Source organism: Xylocopa sonorina, chromosome 11 (assembly GCF_050948175.1).
Source record: "Xylocopa sonorina isolate GNS202 chromosome 11, iyXylSono1_principal, whole genome shotgun sequence".
Classification (NCBI taxonomy): domain Eukaryota; kingdom Metazoa; phylum Arthropoda; class Insecta; order Hymenoptera; family Apidae; genus Xylocopa; species Xylocopa sonorina.
The window spans coordinates 11,299,284-11,323,870 of NC_135203.1; the positions used below are offsets into that span (position 1 = coordinate 11,299,284).

Below are 24,587 nucleotides of genomic sequence, written 5' to 3' on the forward strand. Positions count from 1 at the left end.
TTAACATTACGACATAGGTAACATTATGAAAGAGATTACCTTTAATTAAATTATGTTAATAATTCCTATATAGTAAAGCCTTTTATTTTTGTGTTTTAAATACTTCTATAGAAAATGTATTAAATTAATTTAAAAATTGTTACGTCGAAAAAAATGTAACTATATAAAATACAATGTATATTTTTAAAATACATCCAGGAAATTATTCTAACTGAAACTTAAAAATTTACAAACTTACAGGAAACAAATAAATTATCATGTACAAATTCGCTTTTAACGCATTGACTTTATTTTGATGTTTCTTTTTTTTTTTAAATCTCTTCGATATAAAATTTGTGTCTCTCTCTCTCTCTCTCTCTCGCTCTCTCTCTTTCTAACGATGTCACACATTTAACTATCTCTCAGATAAGGATCGTCCTTCCCTTCGTTTCACTTATATACACGACTAGGTCTAAGGCCGTAATTTTCAACTTGTCTTTTTCAATGCCATAGCATCTAACAATAATTCATTTATACATAAGAGGTACGTAATTGATTTAATTGTCACAACAATTTCGGACACTAAACATAATACATACTTTATAGTCTATTTGGGAATATAAAACATTGTTTAGTTATATTATTGTAAATATTTTCTATGATATCTTTCTGTTTTTAATTTTGCAACATGTATTATTTATAAGAAAATATAATCAAAACTCATTTATAAGGACATTACATAGATTAAGAGTATCTATGTACATTACGCGTAATTTCAAAATACTCATTTAAGAATTCGATCATTAAATATAATTATTGCAATATTTACTAGTATTACTTTTGAATTTGTATTTTTACTTCTACGTATTTCAACAAAGATATAAAATTTGTAAATGTTACTGTAAACATATTATAGCGTAACACATCGAAACTTTATATTTAATAAAATCATTAAACAAAAATTAATATATTTGTACCTCTTTATATACACAGATGCTTTTCTGTCACAATTATCGGACCGTTTTAAGCGACATTATCAGACTCCTTTCGCCTTATACGTTTTTCTTAATGCGACTTACTTTTTATTTCGAGGTTCTTGTGTATAAGCATCTCTTAACAAAATCCACCATCAACAAACTGCAAAATTTGGAACTTGATTTCAGTTATTTTATTATCGTGCCATTTAAGTCTGTTTAATTTAATGAATTTCATCAAATTTAGAATAGTTATATCGATCCGTATCTTTTTTTCTTCAATGTCGTGAAGTATGAAATATCAAAGCACGCGAGCAGAAAAATATGTCATATGTTCTATTTTTTTTTCTTTTATATCATTTCGATAATTATTTTGTGTAAAATGAAACTGTTCACTCGCATGATGTTCACCGTTATTTTGTTTTTAAATACTTTGCATCCATGTGGATACGCACACATCATCACATTTTCGATTAGCTCTTTGTATACCAACCCTACAGGTTGAATTTTGGCTTAATTAAATGTTTACAAAGTAGTGCGGACTACAGTAACCAAAAGTGAAATTTCTGTAATATTAATATTTTTTGCAGCATTTTAAAGTCACTGTCCCTCAACATTTCTTTCATTTCGTAGTATATTGTATAGGAACCACCTATCAATGCAATTTCGATCTATGTTCGCCAATTTTCTTTTTACATTTCATACATATTTATATAAATCAATCTTAAAAAATCTTGTTAATTCTTTTGTTATTATAATATTTAAATTAATAATATATAGCAATACATGATGGTAAAAGTTGCATACTGAAATCTGTCTCGTGTAGTTAAGATTTAAATATGATTTGAGGGACTAAATATTGTTGCGGGTTTTCTGTAATTAGTTAACCCACTTGGAAGTCACTTTCAAGATGATCTGCACTTCACTTTACATTAGTACGATTTCAAATTATTTACTGTAAAATTTCTTGTGCTATGGCTATTTGATTTAGATAAAAAAAAACATGTTATTTTGTTTGGAATGATGTTGTTATTATCAAGAAGAAATGAATGAGTACTGTCTAAGTTTTAGGGTAAAGTGAAACTTGTTGACTGTTTATAGAAACATCTGTGGTTGTAGGTAATAAATGAAAGCCTTCTCAAGTGCCTAATTGCCATCATGAAAGTAACTTGAATTTGTAAACTTTATTCTACCTCTGCAGAATACTAGTACTTCTCTCTTTCTTCATCCATTTCTGATTGCAGCTACTGATTGTGCGGCAAAATCACTGGTATAGTTTGCTGTGTTCCTGGGGGTGGTTGCGGCGGTAGATATTGCATGTGCTGCGGTGGTATCGGTATATGAGGAGGAATTATCGGACACATTATCGGATAACTTGGAGCATGACCTTGCGGAGGAGGTGGAGGATACGTGGGTTGTGGAGTACCAGGAGGATTATAAGTGCCTGGTGTATGTGGTGGATTAGGATTAGCTGGAGATGGTGTTTGACTTGGTGGTTGTTGAGCAACATGAGGATGTGGATGTGTATGTGGGCCCATGTACTGAATGCCAGGAGCCTGCGGTCCCGGTGAGTCATGATGATGATAAGGTGTAGCCATATGTGGCGGTGGTGGCGGTGCCTGAACCATGCGTACCATCTGTTGATATGCCGGCTGACCAGGATAAGGCACCTGGAATGGTGGATGTAGAGGAGCCGGCGCCATTAAAGGCTGTCCAGTTGCCGCTACCACTTGCATTTGAGAAGCAATGTCTTGCGCACGATGTTGCGCATGCATTACTGGTACTGAAATAACCAGAGCGACGTACAATTTATGTTGCAATTTCAAGAAAGAAATTTTGTCTTTTTTTAAGGCGATACTGCAAAACATTCATTAATAAATAGATAATTGGAAACAAGATGTGGATACCTAGATACTGACCCTTCCGGAACCTTGTCACAGGCTGAGCCGGAGGCTGACTGAACGCACTCGGTGGTTGGCTAGTCATTACATATGCTGGCATAACTACGGTTGCAGGCATCGTTGCTCCAGTATACTGTGGGGTCTGTGGAGTGTGTGGTCTACTTGGTGTTGGTGTACTTGGAGATCGCTAAAAGTACATATTAATGTTATAATTTATTATCCAACTTCTGATAAAATCTCTTATTAAATAACTGACAACTTACCTGCGTAAAAGACTTAGTATTTGGATTGAATTCTTTAGCATTGGGATTTAATGTTGATTTCTTGAATGCATTCGTTATTTTATCAACAGCAGGTTCTTGTGGAGCTTGGGATACAGGGGGTGCGTTTGTAGGAGTCTGTTGTTGTTGTTGTGGTGGTTGTGGACTTGTAGGTCGTACAGATAATGGACCTGGTGGTGGTTTATTAGTAACAACAGTCTCTTCTGAGACAGTTTGCCCCTGATGTTGTTGTTGTTGCTGCTGCTGCTGTTGTTGCGGTTGTTGCTGCGGAGGACTTTGGTGTTGCTGTTGTTGTGGTTGTTGCTGTGATTGTTGTGGCGTTGTGTGTTGATGAGATGACTGATGATGTGTCTGAGTAATTTGAGGCGAAGAATGAGAATCCTGTTGATGTTGATGTTGCTGTTTTCTGGTAACTGGTAGTGTGTCTTGCGTTGGTGTTTCTGCTAACTTAAAATCGGATGCAAATTGTCTCAATTCTGAATGTTGTTCTTCCCTACTACGTGGCGTTGGAACCTTTAATAATATACATACATTTCATAATTATATAAACATGAAATATTTTCAAAAGTATAATTTGCAAATAGAAATACTAGTACTACCTTTCTGTGATCTGATTTGTGTGGACCTATTTCACATCGTTGTCCATCCATTGAATTTTGCTGTTGTAATTGACTGTGTTGTTGATGCGACGGCGGCTGTTGGTGAGACGTGGTAACATTTGTTTGTGGAAATGGTGCCGGTGGTGCTTTATCAGCTGGGTACACCTGTTGTCTACCCGGACGTTCACGTTTATCTGTGTTTATTTTAGATGATGGTGTTTGTTGCTGTTGTGGTGGAAAACTGACTTGCGGGACAGAGGGAGTAGCTTGAGATTGTGCTTGTGATTGTTGCATCACAGGAACTACACATATGTAAATGCCATTAAGAATATAATATATAAAGTATTCTCGCCTACTGTTTCCCATTTGTTAATAGATTATATTTAAATATAAGCTTTTAATACCTGGCGGTGGTGGTTGTGTTGCAGGTGGAGGCACAAATGGTGGTGGAGGATTGTTGTACGTAACTACTACTCCACTGGGTGGCATTCCCATGTTTAACGATACTGGATGTTGCACCGATGGATGAGCGTTTTGCATTCCAATAGGAAGATTCGAAGATGAGGGAATGTTTACATTTACATTGGACGGAGGTTGTTGATTAAAAACATTTTTATTGGCGGTTGCAGGTCCTGGCGAAGATGGAGATTCAGTAGATCTCATCAATTTTGCACTATTTCCATTTTTCTTCTTCAGTGGAGGTGGAATATATTTACCTTCATTGGGTCTCACCTAAAATTACGTGTGATTAATAAAAGAAGCGTGTTCCACAATTTTTTGCATACAACTATGACAATAGCAAGAAACTGCACCACAGCTGCGTATCTGTCCTCTTCGTCGCCATTTTCAAGCTCTAATCTCGCCTTGTGATTTGGTTGTGACTCTATTTCGTTTGCTATTTCTGCAGCCTTTTGTTCTTGCTCTTTATAATCTTTCGTATCCTTCCTTTGAAGTGGTAACGTATAAGCAGCCAAAGTTGGTTCGTACGTCGTTTGAACTCCATACTTTTGTTCATTTTTGCGGAACATGTCATTGGCATCCCATCCATTCTAAAAATTAGTTTTATGTATATATGTGGACATATACCATCATTGGATTAAAAAGATTTCATACATAAATTAATAATTAAAAATAACTTACAGTTGTACCATCTAGTTCCAAATCATCTCCATTCATAGTTGCAGGAGGAGCATCCCAAGGTTCCAATTCTTTTTCGCCAATTAAACCATTATATTTACTAATGACTGTGTCTGTTCTGAATGTATCACGTATGGCATAATCTAGGTCAACATCCTTGGCAGACATAGTAATAATATCTTGTGGTTTAAAAATTAATTTTTCTACTACACTTTCCACACTTATTTTCCCAGAACCTTCTACACGATGTGCCATTTCTAAGACAACATCAAACTGACTTGAGAAGGTGCGAAAAATACCTTCGTATATTGAGCCATTTAATGTTTGAATCTGTAATAATAAACTATAAATTGGCAAAATCGTTTAAAAAGAAAGATGCAAACGATTACTATACATATGTTCTTTAATAAAGGAATATATGAAAAATATTGAAAATCTGCATTCTTATATTTTAAAATGATTAAAACAATAAAAAGACTTCTGTACCTGTACAATGTTGCCAACATGACTGGTTATTGCATGCATAAAATGAGCATTGTTATATACACCCTCAGCTGCAACACATCTTTCTTGTGGACCACGAGCACGAGGTGATCTAAATGTAAAAACACATTTTGGGGCAAACAAATTTGAAAATACTTTGCTTTTAAATGTATTCTAATTATATATGTCCAAAAGGAATTGAAATATTAAAAGTTTTAGCATTCGAAGATCAAGGAAAACGAATGGAGTGAAAAATAGTATAGGAAATGTTATGGAAAAAAAAAAAAAGTACCTGTTGATATTTGAACGATTCTTTCTTTTGCTATTCATTTTGCCACTAGACGAGGATTCTTCGCCAGTGGTTGATGGATTTCTGCCGCCGGTTTGTTGCGGACCTTCTCGTTTCCTAGTGGGGACCGGAATTTTGACTAGTTTCCCGGTGACTACTCAATGTCAAAAAATATTTTCGATCGAATATCCCAACGCAGGGAAATATTGAGGTCTCCTTTTCTTCTTCCTCAAATTTCTCGTTAAATATTAAAGAATTCAATTTCAAATCTTTTTCGACCCCAAAATGATTGACAGGAGGCCGTACTGGCTGTAACAACTATCAACATTCACGATCACTTTGCGAGTCAATCGTTTATAGGTTATGCGCCAATGCTATGGTTATCTAAACACTCGTTTACGAAAGTCTAGCGCGTGCGTGACTTTCGAGTTTTGACAGACACAAGAGTGTAAGTAAAGAAAGCAGGAACACTTTGTATTCAAGGAGACGTACGGGGGAACACGGTCTGCTCGACACACGATATCTTGCTGGTGCGTGACGTAACTCCGTTCTCTTTACGCAGAAAATCACTTTTACAGAATTTCGTGTTGACGGAGATAGGAAACGAACAATGGTAGCCCCAAATAATGATTTTGACCACAATTCACTGTATTTCTATTTAATTAATCAACATGTGGTAAACGATAAAACTTAGCACAAGTCGCCTGATCAGCCTGATCCCGGTGACTGTCGGATACAGTCGCCACCTAGTGAGAAATTAGTTGAGATTCTGATAGAGATCATCCGCAATTCTCTCTTGAAGAACCTATTTTCATCAATCCTTACTTTTCTATTCTAATGGAAATGCATCTTTAATTATTGTCTATATTAAATCGAGACATGTATCGAAGGAAGTTTTTTTTTATTAAGAATTATTCAAAATCATAGTTATGTGATAGATCGTGCGTAAATTGAGGTAAGTATGTTTCTCGAAATACCGTACAACATAGTTGAGTGTTAATGTAAATTTACGAACTAGTATATTTTATTTATACATTCAATAATTTCTTTTTAAACCGTGGTCACGACTTCTATATGGACCCCTATCATCTTCATTATAAGCTAGGTGCAATTTTCGAATAATATCCTTCGCTCTATCGGAAATTAAATTATCCATTTGACCCAAGATGTTCACACCTTGAATTATCCATTCGAATCCCTTATTAATCTCTTTGTTTTTGTCCTTACGACCATTTGAACGGCTCGATAAGGTATTTGAAAGTTCACTTAAAATACTTTTTTGTTCCTTTGCGATTAACGTATCTGCTCCCATCATAATTATCTGACAAACAATTATAATAACGATACATATAGTTTTGAATGATTATAAAACATAGTTTTACTTACCATAGATATAGAGAGAAGTAACAACAATAATATCTTCATTCTTTTTAGTAAAAATTTCTTCTCGCTCTCTTTCTCTCCCTCTCTCCTTCTTTAATTCAAATTATACATATGCTTCTACATAAAAAAGAAATTATGAAGAATGCAAAGTGAAATGACACTGCTCTGTTCTTGCGATCATTTAATATGTACACGTCTGCCGATCAATTTATTTTTTTTGTCGAAACATTTTTATCGAATGTTATGTATGTATTGACGCACACTAAATATCATGGTATGTAATATCAAGAAACAAAGTATTTTAAACGAATTAAGCAATTCATATCGTAAGCATAAATGTTATTTCATAATTGTCCACAGATTTCTGTCAATGCTTGGTTAAAAAATATATGCGTTCTCATTCTCGTTACACCTATTTGCATATCACTGTGATCGTGATGACACATTTCGTCAAAATAACAATGCATAAAACAGTAAAACAGAGGAATGATAAAATTGGGATTTATTGTTTGTGATGTATATGTAAGTTACAACTATAATATAGATTTTGAGAATAAAGCACAATAAATCATGAAGCCTTTATACTGAAGTTTAACTTTATACAGAAAAAAAATACTTTTCAAGGAGTCAATGAATGAAAAATTTTTCTGTTTTTTCTCATTCTTTATCTAGTTAATATAGTTCCTGTTATGATAACGGAGATATTGTCTGTTTAGCTTTTCTGAGCTGCTGCTGCGGCCTGTTGAAGTTGATTATTTAGATTCTGCGTGGCCTGTACAGCGATATCAACCGCCTGTTTCGTAAACTTTGCAAGATCCTCTTGGATCTTTCCAGAGTGTTGGCTCAAAGATTTTGCGGCAGTATCCGATTCATTGAGTACAGTTTGAACTCCTTGTTGGAACTTAGCTTCCAAATCAGCGACCTGTTGCTGAGCATTCGGGATTCCCGCAATCATGTCGTCGAACACTTTGGTAAGGTTTCCTTTAACGCTGTTCCACATGGATTCTAATTCGGGACTTCTATCCTTCACCTAAAAGAAACGCGTATGACATTTATCAAATATTATTTTCTCATTTTCACGCTTTTATATCTTTCTTCTAAAATGCTAAAAAATAATTATTACTTGTGCGGTAATGTTCTTCATAAAATCTTGCATATTGGTAGCGAATTTGTTGCTCTCTTCCTTGACAGTGTTAACGATGGTTTGTTGATCAGGAATGTTTAGTTGTTCCTGGATTTGTTTGGCCAAATTATTAATGTTCGTTTGGGCCTGGTTGATGAGTTCAGTCAGTTGAATGTCCGAAGATCCAGAATTAGCAGTGCCAGTTGAGGGGGCAACTTTTGCCTCCGAAACCAGCACGACGGCAAAGATGACCACGAGAATGTTCTTCATTTTTCTTGAATTCTCCATCAAATAACTAGAATGTGACTGACGTGTTCAGCTACACGAGCTACTACTTTTATAGGCGATTCTTATCAAGGGTGCACGAGGGCACAGTATTCACTATCTCATTCCAACGATGTCGGGTTGTGATTCTTGTATCTCTCTTCAAGACGCTTCCAGATATTTTTCTGTGGTAATTATTCATTTCGTTGACTATCGTGACTATTTATTGAAAAGATAACGATAGAAAAGATTCGATCGGCAAGCAATATTTAACAAAGTTACTTAATGAGGATTTTTAAGTAACACGCCGAGCACACGTGCTTCTTATGATGATAAATGATCGTAAATATATCTCTTAAATTTCTAGTACCAAATAAGAATATCATTGAACAAATACCGTGTCATATGTCATACATTCGGTAATAAATAATACGGTGATAGTAGATTTTCGATTGATAGTATGACGTTAAAGTTCAAGGCAAGAGGATATTATTCCATAATAAAATTCCAATTCCAATAATAAAATATTGAAGCATAAATATCTAATGCAAAAAATACTATTTATATTAATTAAACTAGATATTCAATTTATGTTTATATTCATATCTATGTGTTATTTCAATTGTTTGCTATCGAAGAAATAAATATTAGTTTCAAAAAGTGATTCTTGAAATAATGATCAACAATTTCAGGATAAGAATGTACCAACATCTGAGGAATTGTTTAATTATATTTTTCATCTTTGAAATTTGCTAGTACATACATCATATCCCGTAGGAAATTACGTCACGGGGACAAGGTCCTGTGGAAAAATCTATATCGATATGCTTGTTGATTCTTACATTGCATGTGCAGCATCGATGCCACGAAATCTTTTTTTCAAAGTCCATATTGAACAGCTGGTTATCAGTACGTGTACTGTCGGTCAATAGAAGCCTTGACCCGTGACCAATTAGATTCTACTATTTACAATTTATCAGAACACTTTCACTCGATTTTCACTTTGTATTTTCTATGTACATATCAGTTGCATTGCATTAGAAACACTATGTTTGCGATAATCAATGGCGTTTAAAAAAATCCTGTTAAATTCTTGATTTTATTTAAATACAATTTGTATTTTATCTCATTGTAATATCACAGTGAAAGGAAAATTCATTTCAAAAAACGGATAATGATATGCTTGAAGGATTAAAGAATTAAGGGATGAATATCGAATGAGACTAATTATTTGGAACACACTTGCATTTAACATGAAACATTTTTTATTCAAATACAAGTATTATATTAAATAATTTAGATTAATTAAAACATGCATTATTTATATTTTTTGATCGAGTAAACTATCCTTTTTTAATTTTACTATAATGATATTTAAAAGAAAAAGCTGTACAATATTTATATAGAACTTTTTTATTAATTGTGAAATTTTGTAAAATTTAAACATATAGACACGCATGTAAATAATTTTTTCATCATTTTGATCAAATAATTAATCTCGAATCTGTTGTGCGATCTTCTCTATCTCTTTCCGAATATTTTCACCAGCTTGCCCAATAAGTGATTTTGCTTTTTCAAACGTATCATTCAGCTGTAAATTTTCAAGCGGCTGTTTTGCACTGTCAAAGAGTTTTTTCATTTTATCCGTGAATTCTTCAAACTCATTCGATGCAGATTTCATTTCTTGATTGTCTTGAGGGAAAGAATTGACCTAAATAATAGCGATAATATTAACAATAATTATTGTAAGAATTTTCAAAATCGCGATTCCTTTACAAAATTTAATCAAATTTAATGTAATTGCTTAAAAAAATTAATTTGTGTTTACCTGGATCACACAAGCCAAGCAGAGGAATAGAAAGGCCAGTAGAAAGTATCGAGACATAATGTTTACCACTGTTATTCCTTTGTTAGAAATATTGTAAGAAAGAATGGAATACTTTCTGTTGGGCAGACTGCAGCAAACTGCTTTGGAAGTCTCAAGTGTACAAAGTGTGCTGCTACGATAAAATGAATTAAGATCAAAGATCACACTAATAACCACTTAAGCCTTTATACTTCTAAGTTATTCTCAATTTCTTTGTTAACAGCCATACGGCGCGCGCCTTGCTTCTTCGTTCTTCTCAAATAAAATGAACCGTTCCTTGCTCGAATGGTTGCCTTTAATGGAATTCATTATTGTGTACTGCGTCATGATTTGCATTTTTTTCTAGGAGTCTATCTTTGTCTTCCGGAAATTGCGTAACCGATGCATTTCCATCTTCTGAATTTTTTAGAGAAGCATGAACATATTCTTACCTTAACTCATATGTGAATTAGACATCATAAATGTTTTGTTTAATACTTCCCCGTAGAAGTTTTAATTCTTTAAAACTTAAAAACCTTCTTGGCGCAAATAAAATTCTGAGGAACCGATAACAAGATTTCATAATACATTATATTGTTAGCTTTCATTCTTGCCTTGTATGTGCAACAATTGCATAAACCTGTCAGTACGATTGTGTCAACTTAACAATCACAAATTTGATCGTATGCATTGTCAGCGAATATTTTAATTCGCTTTTGAAGTTGTAATGAAACAAATCAATCATAAAATTTCATTTATGAATCGATAAGGCAAGAAAATTATTATTCTGTAAAGAATAGGATTAATTATACATTACAGGATATTAGTAAAGGAGGATCAAATTTATTGATATAGAAATATATAAATTTATAGGAACGGAGAGAGCCAGTGATGTCCATCCGCTGTACTGCCGATTACTCCAGTAGACGACGAAGATGAAGATCCTGAAGAAACGTTCAGATAGATCACTGTTATCAAGTATCAATTCTACATTAAATATTGATTTATTAGGATTTGACTAGATTTAAGTATCGTTAAGTTATATAGGAATTAACAAATGAGTAATAATTACCGGTTCGGAAAGGGAAAATAGGTTCTTCTCAATAGAAGCTGGTACAACTTTTTGCACGATATCCGAAATCAATTCTGCATTGGTATTTTGTGGTGATAAAGTCGTAGTGTCAGAAGTTGTAGGTAAAATTCTTGGTGCGAGATTCGAAATTAATGCTGGAACACTATTTTTCGGTGGTAAAGACATAACGGCACTTGGTGAGATCCAGTTGTTTGGTGATGAAAACTCTTTGTCTATCGGTGTTGATTCGGATGATACGCTTGTTGAAAATATCGCCGCAATTACAGTTTGCGAAAATCCAGAAGCACAATATCCATTATAAAATGCATGTAGAATTTCAGAAATTTCCTCAAAAACTGCTATGTATCGATATAGTTTTTGTTGAATATAAGTTGTCAAGTTATTAGATATCAGTAGCGCCCACGTTATTGTTTCAAACAGTACATTTGTCAGTTCCTCTACGGGATTTAATATGTATTTATAAAACAAACTTGATATCTTTTCCCTTATGGGAAAAATTTGTTTTGCCAATTCTTTTAAATTTTGAATAATGCTAGGAAAATCAAGGTATTCAAAAAGTTTATGAATATGACCGAAGATCTTAGTAATAGCATTTCCTAATTTAGCTACAGTTTTCAAGATACCAGAAATAGGTACACATTTTTTTATAGTATCACCTATTACTTTTAAATTTTTAGGATCACTTATGAAATCTTCTATAGTCACTACACTGATTTCTATCATCTCAGGCAATAGTCCACTGAATAAAATTTCAGTGAATGAAATCACATCTTCCGTCACGTTAAATACTAAGTGAAATTCGGAATTTAAATTGTTAACACCAACAGAAATGTAATGTAACAATTTGTTCAGTTCACAGAAGAATTCATGAGCTAAGATTCCGCATACGTGATGGTGACCAAAATTTAGAGCCTCCGCCTCACAGGAATAACTTTCCAACATTTCCACGAGAGAGAAATTCAATTGTGAAGATTCAGAAAGTATGTCAGACAACGAATTGATCGCTTGCCGTTTTGACAAGTTCTTTACATTATCTGCAATGTTCTAAAAACGTTTAACTTATATTATTAAATTGATCCAACTTCAAAGAATACGCGGTATTAAATATCCCACCGTTGGCACCTGTTCAGTCAAGATTTTCTTTTCCGTCGAAGTTGATAAAACGTCTGATCCTGAATCATTTTGATGTAACGCAGGTGAAGAATCTTGTATCCTTTCATTACTTATTGTTGCTATATCACTTTGACTTTCAGTAACGGTGAATCCAGCGGCAGCTAATACCACGTAGAATAGAAAACTCCTCGAGTACTTGTTCTTCATTCTTTCAATTAAGACGAACTTCGTGGTTCTGACTGATCAAGACAGGCTTCATATACTCGCAAACTTGATATCTTATTTTATGAAACAGCACGCACATCGTGCGCAATTTTGACATTTCAGATTATTAATTGAGATAGCTTCAATTAAGGTATGCCATTATGTACACATGTAATTAAGAAATGATAGAAAAAGCACGTTTTTAATTCTTCATTGATTACTCACGCGCATTAAACATAAATAATGACAATTTCAGAAAAAAATGATTTCAAACATACATTTCCTAACAATTTTTATCAGTTTTATTATATTATTAATACATTATTTCTTAAAATGTATTAACAATTGCAGCTTGATGATAATGAGGACGATGACAACGATGAAACTTCACATGCGGGAATGAGTACTCGATCAATTCGAGATTGAAGCCCTTTTAGTGGTTGAACTTGTTTCGTTCCACATTCACATGTTGTACTAAAGAAATATTAAGACTATTTATAAAAATGATTCTAATAATTATTGATCTAATAATTAACTTATTAAAATACTCTTACGCTTTTGTTGTAATAGGAACGTCAACCATAAAGTTATAATTTCTCGGAGGTGTTGGAGGATTTGCAGCAGAAGGAACATAAGTATTGTACTCGTATACTTTTCCACGTAAAGTATCTTCTTCGATGATTTTTTCCAACGGCGATGACGTAGTACATGGGATTTCTATTGAAAGTGGATACTCCTTACGACGAGATTGAACATACACATTTGGAACAACTTTAATGTTCAACGACACAGGTATCTTTTCTTCTATTGCAGGTGGTTTAGGACCCTGAAATTATTTTATTATATATATAGCTACGCGAGAGATGTTTCCCGTTTTCAATCGAAATCGTAAAATTACATAATATCAATCTGCACCTCGATTTGAAAAGGAAATCGACGAGTCGTAACGCAAGGGTCACCATAAGTCACTATTTTTACATCATTATAATTGTGACAGTAACAACTTTCTAAAATGCAAATTAAACAAACAGTAATCAAAATTGAGTTCGCTACTCCTGAGTTCATGTCGCTATCTTAAAGTTCAAACTCCTAAATGCAATTGAACTGCATTTAATGTTTTACGTGCTTAATATATGTCTGTCGATTGCAAACAGTTCCTGTTTCTGTTTCTTACTCAATAAAACGATAACTCGTGTTATGTATTTTCAAATATACATAAATGAAAAGAAATTATGAAATTATGGTTTTGCACCTAAAAGTTTTGTAATCCTTGAACGTGCCACAAAGAGAGGAAGTATATAATTTTTATTCCCGGAAGCTGTTAACGTGTTTATGAAAGGAAGATAAAATATGCGTAACATCCTTTCAGAATTTTAAATATAGTTGTTTAATATCAATCATTTTACAAAAGTATAGCGCTCTATTATCGAGGCATATTATTCATGAGTTGATACATCATTACAATATATCATTATCAAAGCAGTTTGTATATCCGACATATAGCATATGGTTAATATCTTATTTCTCTATAATACCCTCTTCTGTTTTGTAAACGCCAATGGTGTTGTAAAGAATATAATAAAACATTTAGTAGTCATACTTGATCGAAATAAATCTCAGATGAAACATATACAGGGGAAAGGTATGCGTTATTTATGGAATACTCTAATATAACATATAACTAGAAGAAAATGTAACTTAAAAATAGTATAATAAGACTTTTAACGTACACGAAATTACTTTCTACATATGTTATACGTTTGTGCGTATATACTTCCTTTGAGAGAATCATCGTCATGTTCTACCATGTGGTGCTCGCACCAAAAGGTCCTCTTACCCCAGTTGAAAGAGTATTTCATGAAGTGCTGATAGGTTCGCTTAAACCACGGAAGTCGAAAGAGCAACGTAAAGATCGTAAATTTCTGTACTGTAACGCACGGCATATATTACCAATGCTTATTCCGTTCTTCTCTAGACTACTGGTTGAAAAAAACCAATTGGTACATATTAATATGTAATTTTAGACATTGTTCTAATTTGTTGAAAGCTGATTACTTCAAGCATTAATGAAGTACTACTTGATAATAATTACGCTAAATATTTCATTATTTTACATTTTATATCTTGTAAAACGATTTAGCTTCTTCTCTCTCAAAAGTATTATAAAAAACAAAATGCAGCATCAAACTTACTAAATGCTATAAATACTTAATAGTTAATCAATGTATTAGGAAGCTAATGCAAATTATTCCTTTTTTTTATTTCTATATAAACTTACCACAGGCATTGTATGGAAAAATAATGTATATTATAATGTATTCATATATGAAAATTTATTCTTAACTTCATGAATATAGGGGGATGAAAGATACAAAATTAATGTTACAAAATTTTTATTGTTACTACATACAGTACATGCTTATGTCATCTATATAATATTCAATCCTTTTTAGTTATATGAATATATACATATTAATATTAATTGTCAAGAGAAGTATATCGATTCAAAGTAATATTAAACTAAAAGAATTGAATATTACATTGTTGAACAAATTACTTTGGACACGGATCAGATCCTGAAGCTTGAATCTCTATATTTCCATTGATGTCTGATATACCAAAATTGCTTGAACTATCATCCATAATCTGCTGTTCTTGAACTATTACAGCACCTGGAATATAACCTGGTACTGGTGGTCCTAAGGGTCCACATGGTTCTTCTGCACTGTCATCTAATTTTCCATTCATTATTCCTTGATTAAGGCTCATAGATTTTGTATAAGTTGCACCTACTGGTGCATAACCCAAATCTCTGTAACACATCAATTATAAATGTAGATATACAAAGTATGTAACATTACTTCTATTAATATTAATAATGTTTTATAACATCAAACTTACTTATAAGTAATCAGACTTTCTGCTATTTGATCTGCAGTTTCTTCTTGTGTTATACTTTCACGTTCAATTGCTTCAAGTTCTGCAAGTTTAGCTTCTTCTTGTTCGTCATAAGAACCAATAACAACTGTTTTTGGAGGTGCTAATTTTAATTCTACAACAGGCTTATTAACTGTCACAAGTTTCTCTTCTGCAATATCAAGAATCTGATTTTCATTTTTTACATCAGCTGGTATTGTTCGGTGACCAAAAGATAATTTATCTTCTGGAACAAATTGTTTCCCCTTTCGATAAACTACATTTGGTGCACGGAGATTTTTGTATGCGAGGGTAAGAGAAACTGCATCTGCTGGTATTGCTGGATATGAATTATCTACTTCAGCATCACCTAAAAAGTATACAGTAAGTTTTTATGTTTTTTTTGTTTGATTAATTGTAAGTTACAATAGTCAATTAGATTGTCAAACCTGATACATCATCAAAACAATCCGAAGAACCACTATTCACAATTGTTTTCAAATACTGTTTCTGTCCATTTCCAATATTTAAGTTAGCATATGCCAATGGTAAATTATACAATCCAGTAAATGTAGTTTTGGAACCACTAAGAGATCCAGATGCTGCTTCACCAAATGATCCGGCTACTGATCCACTAAATGGTATAGATACTGATCCAAGTGTACCAGAGTTCATACTTTCATATGAACCAATTTTGGATGCACCAAATGATACACTATTTTGAGGTGTCACTCCAGTAATGACACCATTATTTCCAATTGTAGTTACTGTTATCTTATCAGTTACATCAGCAGAACCAGATTGAATTATGTTACTTCTAGTCTCTCCTGTAACTGTATTAATACAAATTTCATAAGGGACTGATGGTGGACAGCATACAACTTTGCCAGGATAAGCCGGTGTGACTCTGATCTTTTCTATTAATTTTCCAGTACGTGGTTCCATTGGGAGAGGATAACATAAATCACCAATTGGTGAAAATCTGTAAATGAAAAATTTAATTAAAAGCATTAATTCTTTTCTAGCTTTATAAAATTAAAACAACCTAAATTTACACCTATTACATATCATCTGCTAATAGGAAAAACCAGATACCTGGGTACTATATTGCCATTGATATTTGTTGAATCATCAATTTCCAAAGTTTCTATATTTTGTTTATTGCAATTACAGCCGGAATTAGGTACATTAGAATTGCCAGAATAAGACACATCAGTTTCATAAACAACAGATGATCCAGTAGAACCAGTGGGATTGCTATTAGTATATATAGGTGTATTAGAATTGTCAGAATAAGATACATCAGTTTCATAAACAACAGATGATCCTGAAGAACCAATGGGGTTGCTATTGGTATATATAGGCGCATTAGAATTGTCAGAGTAAGACACATCAGTTTTATAAATAACAGATGATCCAGAAGAACCAATGGGGTTGCTATTAGTATATATAGGTGTATTAGAATTGTCAGAGTAAGACACATCAGTTTTGTAAACAACAGATGACCCAGAAGAGCTAGTGGGATTGCTCTCAGTATATATAATTGTGCCACTTTTACTCTGTGCATTCGAATCAGTGTTAGTGAGTGTATTTTTACTTTGTCCATTACATCCACAAGTATTACTATTGCTATATGCATCTGTGTTAATACTATAAGTAACAGTATTACTTTTTGTATCTGAGCTGCTATCACTGTCAGGACTGTATATAATAGTATTACTGGCACTTTGTGAATTGGAACAACTATTTTGAGAGCTATCAGTTGATACAATTACAGTAGTACTTGCAGCACTCTTGACCTCTTCTGGTGATACATAATATGTTGGTTTCGGTAATTCTGCTGCTTTTACAACAACCTCGCTACAGGTGCAAGGATTTGTACCTGTAGAAGCAATAGAATTAAATAGATCACTTTAAACAAACTGTATTAGGTGAATTAATTTGTAAAATTATATACCTTGTCCTAAACCTCCACATGTACATTCCTGGTTATGTACCTGAATGACCAGCGAATACACTATGGTCAGAACGAAAAGGGAGCTGAAGGTTGAAAACTTCATATTGACCAGAATCTTCCGTTTTGTCTTATTCCTCGCACTGACGATCTTATATATACGAACAAAATTTTGATTTCAAAGGTAGATTGCACAATTCAATAGCATATTCAATTTCCTGTTATCTTAAAACTTCCTATATTTATACAAGTTGGACGACGTCTAATTTCTTTTGCATAGTAAATATGTTTGTTTAAATTTTTTATGTAAATATAAATAAATGTATTGATTACAATTTATATTACGACATAATATTTTTAATGAATCAAACATTATACGTGATAATCTGATAAAATGGTATTTCCGTGTTATACATATGTATGAACACATTACTGTTCGTGTACGCGGCGAAATAAACCGGAAGAAATATTTTAATTGTTTTCAAATTCGCTTGATATCGCAAAAGACACGTATTTTTAAACAAATAGTTTATTATAAAAAATTAGTATCTTTCGTTCAATGGTACAATAATATATTTACAGTTATATACAAAACAGTTTTTTTATATACTTCACTTATTAAAGAAATCCGCCGCTCTTTGCCTTTGAAGGGGCAAATTAAGCAAATTATCAGTAAGAACAGGACCTTGACAAGGTGTACTGCTGTTTTCCGGTTCGAGATGATTTTCACATTTTGATGGTGTATTTATTCGTGGAGTGCTAGGTGTTCTGATACCTATTGACGGTGTTCTCGAAACTGACGTCCTTCGTGGAGTTGGCGTATTTGCAATTCGAAGCTTTTGCGTAGCTAATCTTCTTGCTGCTGGAGACATAGTACTTAAACGGTCTATGGTTGATCTTGGTGATGGGCTGTATGAGAATAAAGTAGAAATCAATAAAATTGCAAATCACTTAAAAAGTTAAATAGAGATGACCTAAGAATATTTACGTTGCTAATGATTTCCTTGCTGCTTCCAAAGCTTTGTTTTTTCTATCTCTGTGCCTTTCACCAGCTTTCTCTGCCAGCTGTAATGCAAGTTGCTCCCTTTTTGGGGGTTCTGCCATCCTGAATGATGGTCCCTGACTTGTTCTCAATAAAGGTGTGTCTCCACCATCTAATCTAAATGGTGTACCCTCTATCTGACCCCACGTCATTAAAGGACTCTCACATTCTCCTGGTCTTGGACTTGGGGTTGCTACAAAACTAAATCCATTTACTCTAGGTGTTGGATTTCTCACAATTTCTTTGCCATCAACACCAATTTTTCCATCATTAGCTTTTGATTGATTCTTTGCTAATTCATTAATAGTTTCTTTATTTTGTTGCTCATTGAAGGGATTAGTTCTGAGCCTTGTATTTTCATGTACTACCATTTGCCTCCTTTTAGCCAAGTCTATCCTTTCATCAGGAGTTAATTCAACTCCATCAGGAACGTACATAATGTAATTTTTATTTTTATAACTCCAACTATTCAGTTGATAAGGCTTTTTGTTATTTTCAATAGCAAGGCTGTTGGAAGCTTCGTCGTTGGTTTTTGAATTCTCTTCAGCTTCATAAAGCCAAGAAAATTTCAACTTAAGTCTTTTTTCCGCTTCAATCATCATCTCTTCAAAACTTGCATTATCTTCACTTGTATGTGAACTCAGAAACCCATCTAATCCACTTGTAATCTCTGTCTTAGTTTTGTCTTTTGTACTAAGGTTAATAGGTTGGGCATCTTTTGTACCTTTTGTAGATTTGAATTGTTCATCGTCCGATTCAGTTTTATTGATGGGGGTTTCAAATGTGGCTGGACTTGCAGGTCTTTCAGTTGTTGGTCGCCCAGAACTATATTTTTCATAAAGTTCTCTCATTCTTTTTACATCATTTTGCTCTAACGCATCCAAATACTGATTTTGTGCCTGAAGTTTATCCAAGTGTGGAAAAAAGTCTCTCTGAATAATTTCTCCCATTTTTTTTACATATGTATCTTCATCTAAAATTTTTGGTTGCACTTTTTTATATTTTTTAGCTACACCTATTGGTTTTTTAAATACTGTTAAATCTTTCATATTTCTAGCTACTTCCAGAGCTTGAGAGCCTGGGGAATCCATATTTTGTTAAATCTGTAAAAAGTGAATTATTATAGTACAAAGAAAAGAAATGAAATAAATGGTTTAAAAATGTATTTAGAGAAAAATATTTTGTATACAAGTTGAAGCAATTGACATTTACTTGTAGAAAAGTTAGGTTATGTGTTTTAACACTTCTTAAATCTCTTCACTTCTATACATTAATATCGTTTGTTTAATTTATGTTGCACGCTGAAATTGTATTAGAAAAATTTGTAACTGCCTCAGAATTAATTCTCACAAATACTATTCTGTTATAATGTATAAACATAATCTTGAGGAAAAACACTAGTTACACAACATTAGAATTAACCAACGAATGGTAATGTATTTCCTAACTATATCATGTGGCGCCATTATGCATTCTTTGGAAAAACCGAGTAAACTAATTTATCTAACTAACTCTTCTACGGTTATTGTCACCGTAGCTTATTTTTGAAAATATACGTTACATATGCATACAGTATTAGAATGTCAGTAGTTTGGAGACAAAGTAATTGGCGATGGTAATTAATATACGTAAGAAAACTCATTTACAATTACTATTTTCACATATTTAAGTTAAATATTATGCAAAAATATAATTATCAATGGCAAATAGAATGAGAATAAACTACTATTTCATTAAAAATATTTCGATTGTACTTGTAGGTTCGCACAAAATAGTTTATCGCGCCAGGATTCCTTTCAACTAAAAAGTAACAAACCTACAGCATAACTAACATTGCATTTCAAGTTTGATGACACGAGCGAAGACGTAATGTCTGTATACTAACGGAAGCAAAGTAAGTTAAACAACTCATTATTAAGGGGAAATGAAATGAAAAGATTTAAGCTAACAGTCGTAGTTAAGCAAAAAGCTGAACGTCATCGCATCGTGGAGTGCAATAGATGAAGCAATTAAGCAAAGTAGAAGTCGGATAGGGTGATCGGCATACCGTGCAAACACGGCCCTGGTTTTGGCCACTCGGTAAGTAGTCGAAGTGATATTTTGGTCGAGCTGGGACAGTGGGATGGGATATGATTGCCTTCTCGTATTGCCGTGGCTTGAGACATGGGCTTTCGGAAGAAAAGAGGAAGAGAGACCGAGCAAAATGATCCGGAGAGGCTCCGAGGTGTTGGAAAGGCACGATGAAAGACATATGAGGATTCCAGCGGTGAGATAGGATATGCCTGCCGACTATGTTACAACGAAAATCTTTTGAGGTCCACCTCGCGGGTGCCTTTTTCCGCGGAATTGGCAAATATCGAATTCTACCGAAGCAACTCTACGATAACATTAGCTTGTTTATTTGAATAACGGTAATTCGACATTATTAAATTTTGTGCATCGAGTACAAAGTAAATGGATAGGAGAACGGAAAACTTAATATCAGGTTTCACTGAATACTGAAATTCTTGAAAGTTAGTAAAGCACGTGGCACTGTCAACTTCGAATGCGAGTCAAGAAGGACGTCCCTCTATTTACGACATAAGGTAAACTTCTTTCAGGTCCCGCAGTTCACGGTCAGTGTCTCTCCTCGGATACTTTGCTTGCTTGGACAGTTTTCATATCGCTAACAGACATGTCCGTTTTTCTTTTAGTCTTCCTATGATGTACGTATCAATATAATACAGTTCAGTATTACAGGTTGCTTGAAATTTCACGTACGTAAAAGTTTGTATGAAGAAGAATTGGAACAATATGCGTTCCTTGTATGACGGAAATCAATGTCGTAAAAATGCATTCTGGATTCCGTCCGGAAAGTAGCAGGATGCGTGGGAGAGAGAGAAAGAGAGAGAGAGAGAGAAAAATCGGAACATTTGCCATTTTGGCACGAAGTTAAATTTACGATGAAATCCAATTTTACATCATATTTGTTCCAAGTCACCTGTCGTCGTGCAATTAAGGAGGATGAGTCGGCAGGCGGTAACCCACAGTCATTTTGTTGTTACTAATAAGACTGGAGCATAGGCTAACGACGATGCTCGTTACTTTTCAACGTCAATTATAAGTGTTTAATTTCAGGAGTTGAGAGGTAAAATTCTTCCGTTATTTCCTAAATTCGGCAATGTCAATATTTTTTTATAATTAAATTACTTGCACGGAAATTCTTGACGAAATCGGAGCCGTTAATCCGACGCCCCACAATTTAAATTCAATATTTAAATAAAGCGCGAGAGAGCGGCGAGGGGCGCGAGAAGGGTAGTGATGACGAAGAAGTTTAAGAAGTAGACAGAGACGAAGGTTGCAGACGTAAAGCATAAACAGTCGAGGTGCGATTTGACGCGCACTCGGGCCATCCAAGGCACATCTCGCTCGTTGAACGTACGCTTTAAGAATCCCGAAGAAGCGACCAGCCCGATGGCTGGAATCTGTAAATCTGTCATTACAGCCATATTCGTGCGGCTGGGTACCGCAGGATATGAACTTCTGCTCGTCGTATACGCCACCATCGTACGAGACTCTAGATCTACACGCTCCTCTTCTTTTGAGAGCTTTGCACCGAAACGGAAGCCTCACCCTACCTCTCGAAATAACAAATGTTCTTTTTGTTTTCACAAAGACGACAAATTCTAGAAAACTATTTTCTTGCGTTTTCTTCGGGTACTTGGAAATCTTTGAAGAGAAGGAAAGAGAAAGAGAGACAAACGGAACTTTACTCTTTCTCTTTTGTTTCCTGTTGCTATAGTTGCTATTTGCTTTTGATATTTTACTTATATTATACTTCATATTGCATTATATCATAAAAGACAGTTTTAATTTTTGGCAACCAGTTATAAGGAGAAGTGGAAACGAATGAGAAATGTTCACCATTCTTTCTTTCTCGTACAGTTTGGCAATCTCTCTTGGCTGTTCTCAATTATTGATCAGAAGAGCGGAGTGCGATTCCCGTCGATGATGGTACAAAAACCGTTTGGTTATATCAAACTGCGTGGAAACTATAAAAGCCCTGGTAGTCGTCGCACCGTATACGCGGTATTCCCTCTGGTAGCTAGCGATGACGGATTCATAGCCCGTGGGATAACGCAAGACCTCACCCCGAGATGTTTCGGTTTACGGATGCACACTCTCGTCTCCTTTTTCTTCTTATTTCTCGCCTTTTTTCTTCTATCTACTGAGGGATTCATTTGTCGGTCTTTGATCCGGGACCAACATGCTACTACCGGAAAATTAGCGAGATTTATTAAGCGAACCCCTTCTCTAGGCTACTATCTGTTATCTTATTCTCTTTGTTTCTGACTCTACCTGCAATTTCATCTTACATAGGGAATCATTTGGCAGATAAAAGTTTCCGTTAGAAGTGGTTGTGTATGGGTGGTCGAAAGGAAAGTGAAAAATTCCAGATACTTCGTCGGAGGTCCTCTGGTACATTCGTCTTTTTCGATGGCATACAGGCCCTTCATGGGATCGTTGAACGCTAAGTTAATGTTGCGTGATTGATAAATTTTCGTCATTTTTCTGAAAAGATTGATCATCGACTGCGTTTCCCACTTATCGACTTTATCAATTGACAAATTATCATCGCCGGTGTTCCGTTTATCGAGAAACACGTACGTTTTTGAAGTGTCTGAGGTATAAGTATCTCTTAGGACAGCTGGTTCCCGCGAACAGAGGTGCCACCAGCAGAGCGGTGTCATCTAACCCCGTCAGGGGTTAACTTCCACAGGGCTGGCACCTACAAGAAAGATGAAAGAATAAGCGAAGATAGGCCGACGGCCGCTTTTTATTGCCGGCGCCGTCACGCGTCACCGATAAGCGCGGTCTCTCTGTAAACGAAAAGTCTGCGCTTGCACTGGTTCCATCGAAATACGAGATTTCTTCTTCTCTTCTTTACTTTTGCCTTCACCACCTCCTCCCTCTAGTTAAAAGAAAGTTCCACTTCTTCTGTGGACGCGTGCTGGATGAACCTTAAAACTTCATCTGTCCTGTTTTTGTACAAGAAATGATACAAGCGTGTTAGAATAACGACTGGTTCATTATTGTTTTAGATATGACGTAACTTCAACTAGAGAAAAGCACGATGTTAAGTGAGAAGCAAACGAAGAAAAAAATGATGAAGATACAAGTCGGATATGGATTAAAAATTGACAATGGTTAGTATAGACAGAAAATAGTTACTTTCGCCGCTTCGATCCAGATTTCTTCTTTCATTTCTATTTGTTTTATGAACTCGTGCAAATCGTGAGAGGCTGCAAAACGTTTTGTGAGTGCACGAGGGAAGATACTCACTGAGAGTCATTAAGGATGCAGTATATAATATGTTTACACAACGAGGTTCCTCGCGTCGTCATCAATCATGGTGCACGTCTGTCCATCCGTTTTTCTACGCTTAGGAACCGACAGTCTGAGACGCTTAAGTTCCGCGCCACTTCGCTTCGTTGGCATTAGTTTGTCACTTCCAACACTCTCGATGTCAAACTACGTATCTAGTGTACGAACGCCTACCGAAACAATTTGTGATACGCATTTGGTAGCTTCTTTGACAAATTGTAATTTGAAAAAGCAGAGGTTTAGAAGAAGAACAGATCTCCTCTAAACAGTCATTTATAAAGGAAGCATGGTGAAGGAAATCCGTAAGAGATTATGGAATGATTGACTTTAAGCTCGTATAGTTGACATTAGGTTCGCGTTTATTTCATAAAGTTCACATTCTTCTTGAATACGTTGCACAATATAGACGCTCTTGAGTTTCTTAATACTATTCAGTAGATTGTCGACGAAGAAGCGTAAGTTTCGAGGGAAAGAAAGTTTCGAAACACAATGGCACATGATACTTGGGGAATAATTTATTAAGGCACTTAGTAGCCAAGCTCTCTCATGGGTTGTCACGGTGCGTTTACTTTTCCCGTCTTGGCTCGAGAGCGTTTTAGGCTCGTTTGGCATTTCAGACACCCTGTATAAATAGATGCACTT

General features: G+C 34.6%; 8 protein-coding genes and 1 long non-coding RNA gene across 12 annotated transcripts; all 9 read right to left on the bottom strand.

Annotated features, from left to right (window-relative positions):
• Positions 1 to 298: 298 nt before the first annotated feature.
• LOC143429441 (uncharacterized) lies at positions 299 to 5,835 on the bottom strand. 2 transcript variants are annotated; one of them, XM_076905121.1, is made up of 9 exons: positions 5,647 to 5,835; positions 5,358 to 5,466; positions 4,875 to 5,201; positions 4,547 to 4,783; positions 4,139 to 4,466; positions 3,735 to 4,036; positions 3,118 to 3,648; positions 2,873 to 3,041; positions 299 to 2,736 (listed from the first exon to the last, which is right to left on the bottom strand). In XM_076905121.1, the coding sequence occupies exons 1-9, from the start codon at positions 5,682 to 5,684 to the stop codon at positions 2,198 to 2,200; spliced, it is 2,580 nt and encodes an 859-aa protein (XP_076761236.1). In that variant the 5' UTR covers positions 5,685 to 5,835; the 3' UTR covers positions 299 to 2,197. The 2 variants fall into 2 exon arrangements, with proteins under 2 accessions (XP_076761236.1, XP_076761235.1); XM_076905120.1 differs by having other exon boundaries at positions 2,861 to 3,041.
• A 711-nt stretch (positions 5,836 to 6,546) lies between these two features.
• On the bottom strand, positions 6,547 to 7,093 carry LOC143428959 (uncharacterized). The gene is made up of 2 exons (XM_076904258.1): positions 7,030 to 7,093; positions 6,547 to 6,964 (listed from the first exon to the last, which is right to left on the bottom strand). Exons 1-2 carry the CDS (start codon positions 7,066 to 7,068, stop codon positions 6,680 to 6,682), a joined length of 324 nt encoding a protein of 107 aa, XP_076760373.1. The 5' UTR covers positions 7,069 to 7,093; the 3' UTR covers positions 6,547 to 6,679.
• Positions 7,094 to 7,350: 257 nt separating this feature from the next.
• A4 (apolipophorin-III-like protein) lies at positions 7,351 to 8,470 on the bottom strand. Its single transcript, XM_076904259.1, has 2 exons — positions 8,150 to 8,470; positions 7,351 to 8,056 (listed from the first exon to the last, which is right to left on the bottom strand). Exons 1-2 carry the CDS (start codon positions 8,435 to 8,437, stop codon positions 7,739 to 7,741), a joined length of 606 nt encoding a protein of 201 aa, XP_076760374.1. The 5' UTR covers positions 8,438 to 8,470; the 3' UTR covers positions 7,351 to 7,738.
• A 1,335-nt stretch (positions 8,471 to 9,805) lies between these two features.
• On the bottom strand, positions 9,806 to 10,550 carry LOC143428785 (uncharacterized). The gene is made up of 2 exons (XR_013102471.1): positions 10,242 to 10,550; positions 9,806 to 10,124 (listed from the first exon to the last, which is right to left on the bottom strand). It is a non-coding gene; the product is annotated as an uncharacterized LOC143428785 (long non-coding RNA).
• A 748-nt stretch (positions 10,551 to 11,298) lies between these two features.
• On the bottom strand, positions 11,299 to 12,672 carry LOC143429318 (uncharacterized). Its single transcript, XM_076904855.1, has 2 exons — positions 12,447 to 12,672; positions 11,299 to 12,386 (listed from the first exon to the last, which is right to left on the bottom strand). Exons 1-2 carry the CDS (start codon positions 12,670 to 12,672, stop codon positions 11,299 to 11,301), a joined length of 1,314 nt encoding a protein of 437 aa, XP_076760970.1.
• Positions 12,673 to 13,007: 335 nt separating this feature from the next.
• On the bottom strand, positions 13,008 to 14,079 carry LOC143429319 (uncharacterized). The gene is made up of 3 exons (XM_076904856.1): positions 13,585 to 14,079; positions 13,224 to 13,495; positions 13,008 to 13,143 (listed from the first exon to the last, which is right to left on the bottom strand). The coding sequence occupies exons 1-3, from the start codon at positions 13,732 to 13,734 to the stop codon at positions 13,008 to 13,010; spliced, it is 558 nt and encodes a 185-aa protein (XP_076760971.1). The 5' UTR covers positions 13,735 to 14,079.
• A 1,109-nt stretch (positions 14,080 to 15,188) lies between these two features.
• LOC143429320 (uncharacterized) lies at positions 15,189 to 17,914 on the bottom strand. Its single transcript, XM_076904857.1, has 5 exons — positions 17,543 to 17,914; positions 16,681 to 17,467; positions 16,035 to 16,567; positions 15,571 to 15,955; positions 15,189 to 15,481 (listed from the first exon to the last, which is right to left on the bottom strand). Exons 1-5 carry the CDS (start codon positions 17,643 to 17,645, stop codon positions 15,223 to 15,225), a joined length of 2,067 nt encoding a protein of 688 aa, XP_076760972.1. The 5' UTR covers positions 17,646 to 17,914; the 3' UTR covers positions 15,189 to 15,222.
• A 175-nt stretch (positions 17,915 to 18,089) lies between these two features.
• LOC143429026 (splicing factor ESS-2 homolog) lies at positions 18,090 to 20,007 on the bottom strand. The gene is made up of 3 exons (XM_076904381.1): positions 19,794 to 20,007; positions 18,528 to 19,684; positions 18,090 to 18,448 (listed from the first exon to the last, which is right to left on the bottom strand). The coding sequence occupies exons 2-3, from the start codon at positions 19,670 to 19,672 to the stop codon at positions 18,151 to 18,153; spliced, it is 1,443 nt and encodes a 480-aa protein (XP_076760496.1). The 5' UTR covers positions 19,673 to 19,684; positions 19,794 to 20,007; the 3' UTR covers positions 18,090 to 18,150.
• A 2,689-nt stretch (positions 20,008 to 22,696) lies between these two features.
• LOC143428803 (uncharacterized) lies at positions 22,697 to 24,197 on the bottom strand. Of its 3 annotated transcripts, none has more exons than XM_076903938.1 (3): positions 23,904 to 24,197; positions 22,920 to 23,349; positions 22,697 to 22,833 (listed from the first exon to the last, which is right to left on the bottom strand). In XM_076903938.1, the coding sequence occupies exon 2, from the start codon at positions 23,309 to 23,311 to the stop codon at positions 22,928 to 22,930; it is 384 nt and encodes a 127-aa protein (XP_076760053.1). In that variant the 5' UTR covers positions 23,312 to 23,349; positions 23,904 to 24,197; the 3' UTR covers positions 22,697 to 22,833; positions 22,920 to 22,927. The 3 variants fall into 3 exon arrangements, with proteins under 3 accessions (XP_076760053.1, XP_076760055.1, XP_076760054.1); XM_076903940.1 differs by having other exon boundaries at positions 23,793 to 23,955; XM_076903939.1 differs by lacking the exon at positions 23,904 to 24,197 and having other exon boundaries at positions 22,920 to 23,458.
• Between the last annotated feature and the right edge of the window lie 390 nt (positions 24,198 to 24,587).

Excerpts from the sequence above, each read along its gene's own strand:
- LOC143429441 (XM_076905120.1), bottom strand. The coding sequence starts at position 5,684 with ATGAATAGCAAAAGAAAGAATCGTTCAAATATCAACAG. Across the intron at positions 5,467-5,646 it reads AATCGTTCAAATATCAACAG|ATCACCTCGTGCTCGTGGTC; the intron begins GTACTTTTTTTT and ends TTTTACATTTAG. Across the intron at positions 4,037-4,138 it reads AACACAACCACCACCGCCAG|TTCCTGTGATGCAACAATCA; the intron begins GTATTAAAAGCT and ends ACATATGTGTAG.
- LOC143428959 (XM_076904258.1), bottom strand. The coding sequence starts at position 7,068 with ATGAAGATATTATTGTTGTTACTTCTCTCTATATCTATG. Across the intron at positions 6,965-7,029 it reads TACTTCTCTCTATATCTATG|ATAATTATGATGGGAGCAGA; the intron begins GTAAGTAAAACT and ends ATTGTTTGTCAG.
- A4 (XM_076904259.1), bottom strand. The coding sequence starts at position 8,437 with ATGGAGAATTCAAGAAAAATGAAGAACATTCTCGTGGTCATCTTTGCC. Across the intron at positions 8,057-8,149 it reads TGAAGAACATTACCGCACAA|GTGAAGGATAGAAGTCCCGA; the intron begins GTAATAATTATT and ends CGTTTCTTTTAG.
- LOC143429318 (XM_076904855.1), bottom strand. The coding sequence starts at position 12,672 with ATGAAGAACAAGTACTCGAGGAGTTTTCTATTCTACGTGGTATTAGCT. Across the intron at positions 12,387-12,446 it reads GGTGGGATATTTAATACCGC|ATAATGTAAAGAACTTGTCA; the intron begins GTATTCTTTGAA and ends AGAACATTGCAG.
- LOC143429319 (XM_076904856.1), bottom strand. The coding sequence starts at position 13,734 with ATGAACTCAGGAGTAGCGAACTCAATTTTGATTACTGTTTGTTTAATT. Across the intron at positions 13,496-13,584 it reads GATTTCCTTTTCAAATCGAG|GGTCCTAAACCACCTGCAAT; the intron begins GTGCAGATTGAT and ends AAATAATTTCAG. Across the intron at positions 13,144-13,223 it reads GTTCCTATTACAACAAAAGC|TACAACATGTGAATGTGGAA; the intron begins GTAAGAGTATTT and ends ATATTTCTTTAG.
- LOC143429320 (XM_076904857.1), bottom strand. The coding sequence starts at position 17,645 with ATGAAGTTTTCAACCTTCAGCTCCCTTTTCGTTCTGACCATAGTGTAT. Across the intron at positions 16,568-16,680 it reads AATGGCAATATAGTACCCAG|ATTTTCACCAATTGGTGATT; the intron begins GTATCTGGTTTT and ends TTTCATTTACAG. Across the intron at positions 15,482-15,570 it reads GAAAGTCTGATTACTTATAA|AGATTTGGGTTATGCACCAG; the intron begins GTAAGTTTGATG and ends GATGTGTTACAG.
- LOC143429026 (XM_076904381.1), bottom strand. The coding sequence starts at position 19,672 with ATGGATTCCCCAGGCTCTCAAGCTCTGGAAGTAGCTAGAAATATGAAA. Across the intron at positions 18,449-18,527 it reads GCAAGGAAATCATTAGCAAC|CCCATCACCAAGATCAACCA; the intron begins GTAAATATTCTT and ends ATTCTCATACAG.
- LOC143428803 (XM_076903938.1), bottom strand. The coding sequence starts at position 23,311 with ATGACACCGCTCTGCTGGTGGCACCTCTGTTCGCGGGAACCAGCTGTC.